Below are 2916 nucleotides of genomic sequence, written 5' to 3'. Positions count from 1 at the left end.
CCCAGATTAATCTGGGGGGTTCCGTACTAATCCGGGGGGGTTAGTATTGATCCAGGGGATCCCACATTGATCCAGGGGATCCCACATTGATCCAGGGGGACCCAGATTGAACCAGAGTATTCCAGATTAATCTGGGGGGTTCCATATTAATACGTGGGATTGGTATTGATCCAGGGGATCCCACACTGATCTGGAAGATCCCACACTGATCTGGAGGATCCCACATTGATCCAGGGGGATCCCACATTGATCCAGGGGATCCCTAAACTGGAGGGATCACAGGCTTTGGGCTATCCCAGATTTTTGGGTGATCCCAGCTGGATCCGGGGGATCCTGATTGATCTGGGGGGGTGAAGGGTCGTTCTGGGGTTTCCCAGGATTGATCCAGGGGGGTCCCGGCTTTGGGGTGCTCCCAGATTTTGGGGGGTCCCTACCATGGTGCTCCTCGATTTGGGGCTTGGGTTTCTTTCGCAATTTGGGTTTCTTCTGATTGGTCCTTTCCAGGAGGTGACGGATGTGCCGCGTCACTGGGGAGAAACACACGGAGGGGGGGCCGGGAACACGGAATGTGAGGCTGGAAAAGGAACTCGGTGGGAGGGAACAATGGGGGGAGGGGGAGGGAAATCATGGAAGAAAAATAAAGGGAACAGAAATAAAATGGAAATGAAAATAAAAAATAAGGAAAGTAAAAAAACAAAAATAAAAAATGAAACTAAAAAAACAAAAATAAAAAATGAAAATAAAAAATGAAAATGAAATTAAGTAAAAAAATTAAATTAAATAAAATTAAAACTATAAAAATAAATTAAAATTAAGGCAGGAAATAAAAAAATCAAGGAAATCGAAATAAAAATTAAATGAAATTACAATGAGGGATCTAGAAATAAAAGGGAATTGAAGTTAAAAGTAAAAACTAAGAAGAAAATAAAGAAAAATAAAAATGCCAAAATGAAAGGGAGTTCGAATTAAAAAAAAAAAATACGGAAAAGATTTAAAAATAAAAAATTGAAGAAAGCTGAAAATTAAAAGAATAAAATAAAACTAAAACGAAAATAAAAAACGAAGGGAAACGACAATGGAATGCAAATACAAACAAATTCTATGCAAACGAAGATGCAAATTAAAATCAATGTAACGATGGAACCAATCAATGACTTGACACAAAACCAACGAAACACCTGAAAATAAAACACGAAACTCAAAACGACAAAAAAATCGGGACCAAACCCAGCGGGGCGACACTGATTGGACAGGAGGGGTTGGGGGGTGGAGCCTCTCCCGGGGGAGCTCCGGGTGTTGAATCCGGTGGGAAATGAGTTGGAGACCTCGAAAGGGTGGGACATCTCCTCGGGGGATGGGAGAAGTTTCAGGAACTCGCTCACGGACACCCCCGGTGGAGGCGACGTCCATCCCGCGGCAACGACGTCCGAGCTCATTCCCGGTCGGAGCTCACGTCGGATTTCCCGGCAGGAGGAGGGTGGGAAAACCCCTGCTGGGGGCGGGTCTTGGATGAGCTCCTCACCCGCCTTTCCAAGGAGAAACTCAACGGATGGGAAAGGAACCAAAGTGGAACAAAGACCCGGGCTGGGACGTCGCGGAATCGTGGAATGGGTTGAGTTGGAAAGGACCTTAAAACTCATCTTGTTCCAACCCCTGCCACGGGCAGGGACACCTTCCACTAGACCAGGTTGCTCCTAAACCTCATCCAACACGACCTTGGACACCTCCAAGGACGGGGCGGTCACAGACGCCGCCGGGCCGTGGTTTTCTCACTTACCTTTCGTGTCATTCACCGGGTCCATGTGCCGGTAAATGTATCCTTCTAGGTAGGAATGGAATTTGGGAGTGGGGGGGAAAAAGGCCAAACAAATGGCCATGAGCTCCCAGCCCCGGGCCAGGCTCTCGTAACGGAAGTTCTCGGTGGTCTGCCGGCACAGCTGGATGTAGAGCTCGTCTCGCAGCCCCTGCACGCTCCAGCCCTTGGTGGCGATCTCCAAGGCCACGTTGAGCTGGTCCGTCTTGGCCCGCCGGTCGCCCATGTACATCTGGATGAGCTTGAAGATCTCGCACGCCTCCTTCTTGACGTTGCGGTCGTTGGTCATGATCATGGGTTTCTTGATGGATTCGCTGCTCCAGGCCAACATGTTGGCGATGGAGACCTTGCGGCGGAAGAGCCCTTGGGTGTGCTTGTTGAAGTGCTTGGAGGCCCAGTTCTCAATGTCCGTCTCCGAGGAGGGTTTGCGCAGGTTGAAGGTGGGGAAGACGCAGCTGGCGCTCGGCATCATGTTCCTGGTCTGGCGGCTGCTCTCGAACTGGGCGCAGGCGCCGAGGTCCTCGGACTGCGGGACGACACCGCGCAAGGGAGCGTTACTGGTGGAAGGGCGGGGATGGTAAAGGGGCTGAGCCACTGAGAGACCGGGCAACCGAGTGGCCAACTGAGCAACCAACTGAGCAACCAACCAACCAACTGAGCAACCAACTGAGCAACCAACCAACCAACTGAGCAACCAACTGAGCAACCAACCAACCAACTGAGCAACCAACTGAGCAACCAACCAACTGAGCAACCAACCAATCAACCAACTGAGTAACCAACTGAGCAACCAACCAATCAACCAACTGAGCAATCAACCAACCAAGCAACCAATCAACTGAACAACCAACCAATCAATCAACCAACCAATCAACCAACCAACTGATCAAACAATCAACTGATCAACCAACCAATCAACCAATCAACCAATCAACCAGTCAACCCACCACCCCATCAACCCACCAACCAACCAATCAACCAACCAGCCAACCTATCAACCAACCAACCAACGAACCAACCCACCCACTAACCAACCAGCCAACCCACCAACCCACTAACCAACCAACCAACCAAGCAGCCAACCCACCAACCAATCAACCAAC

The 2916-nt window shown here is 49.6% G+C and overlaps 1 protein-coding gene across 1 annotated transcript in view; it reads right to left on the bottom strand.

Annotated features, from left to right (window-relative positions):
- Positions 1–276: 276 nt before the first annotated feature.
- Positions 277–2916, bottom strand: part of LOC113940644 (rho GTPase-activating protein 39-like) — a 7919-nt gene continuing 5279 nt past the window's right edge. The window contains exons 3-4 of the mRNA XM_027631792.1: positions 1778–2339; positions 277–527 (exon numbers count right to left, since the gene is read on the bottom strand). Of these exons, the coding sequence (XP_027487593.1) occupies positions 277–527; positions 1778–2339 (813 nt within the window). The remainder of the gene's footprint in view (positions 528–1777; positions 2340–2916) is intronic.

Source organism: Corapipo altera, unplaced genomic scaffold (assembly GCF_003945725.1).
Source record: "Corapipo altera isolate COAL_440 unplaced genomic scaffold, ASM394572v1 61247, whole genome shotgun sequence".
Classification (NCBI taxonomy): domain Eukaryota; kingdom Metazoa; phylum Chordata; class Aves; order Passeriformes; family Pipridae; genus Corapipo; species Corapipo altera.
This window is presented reverse-complemented; position numbering and strand designations above follow the sequence as displayed.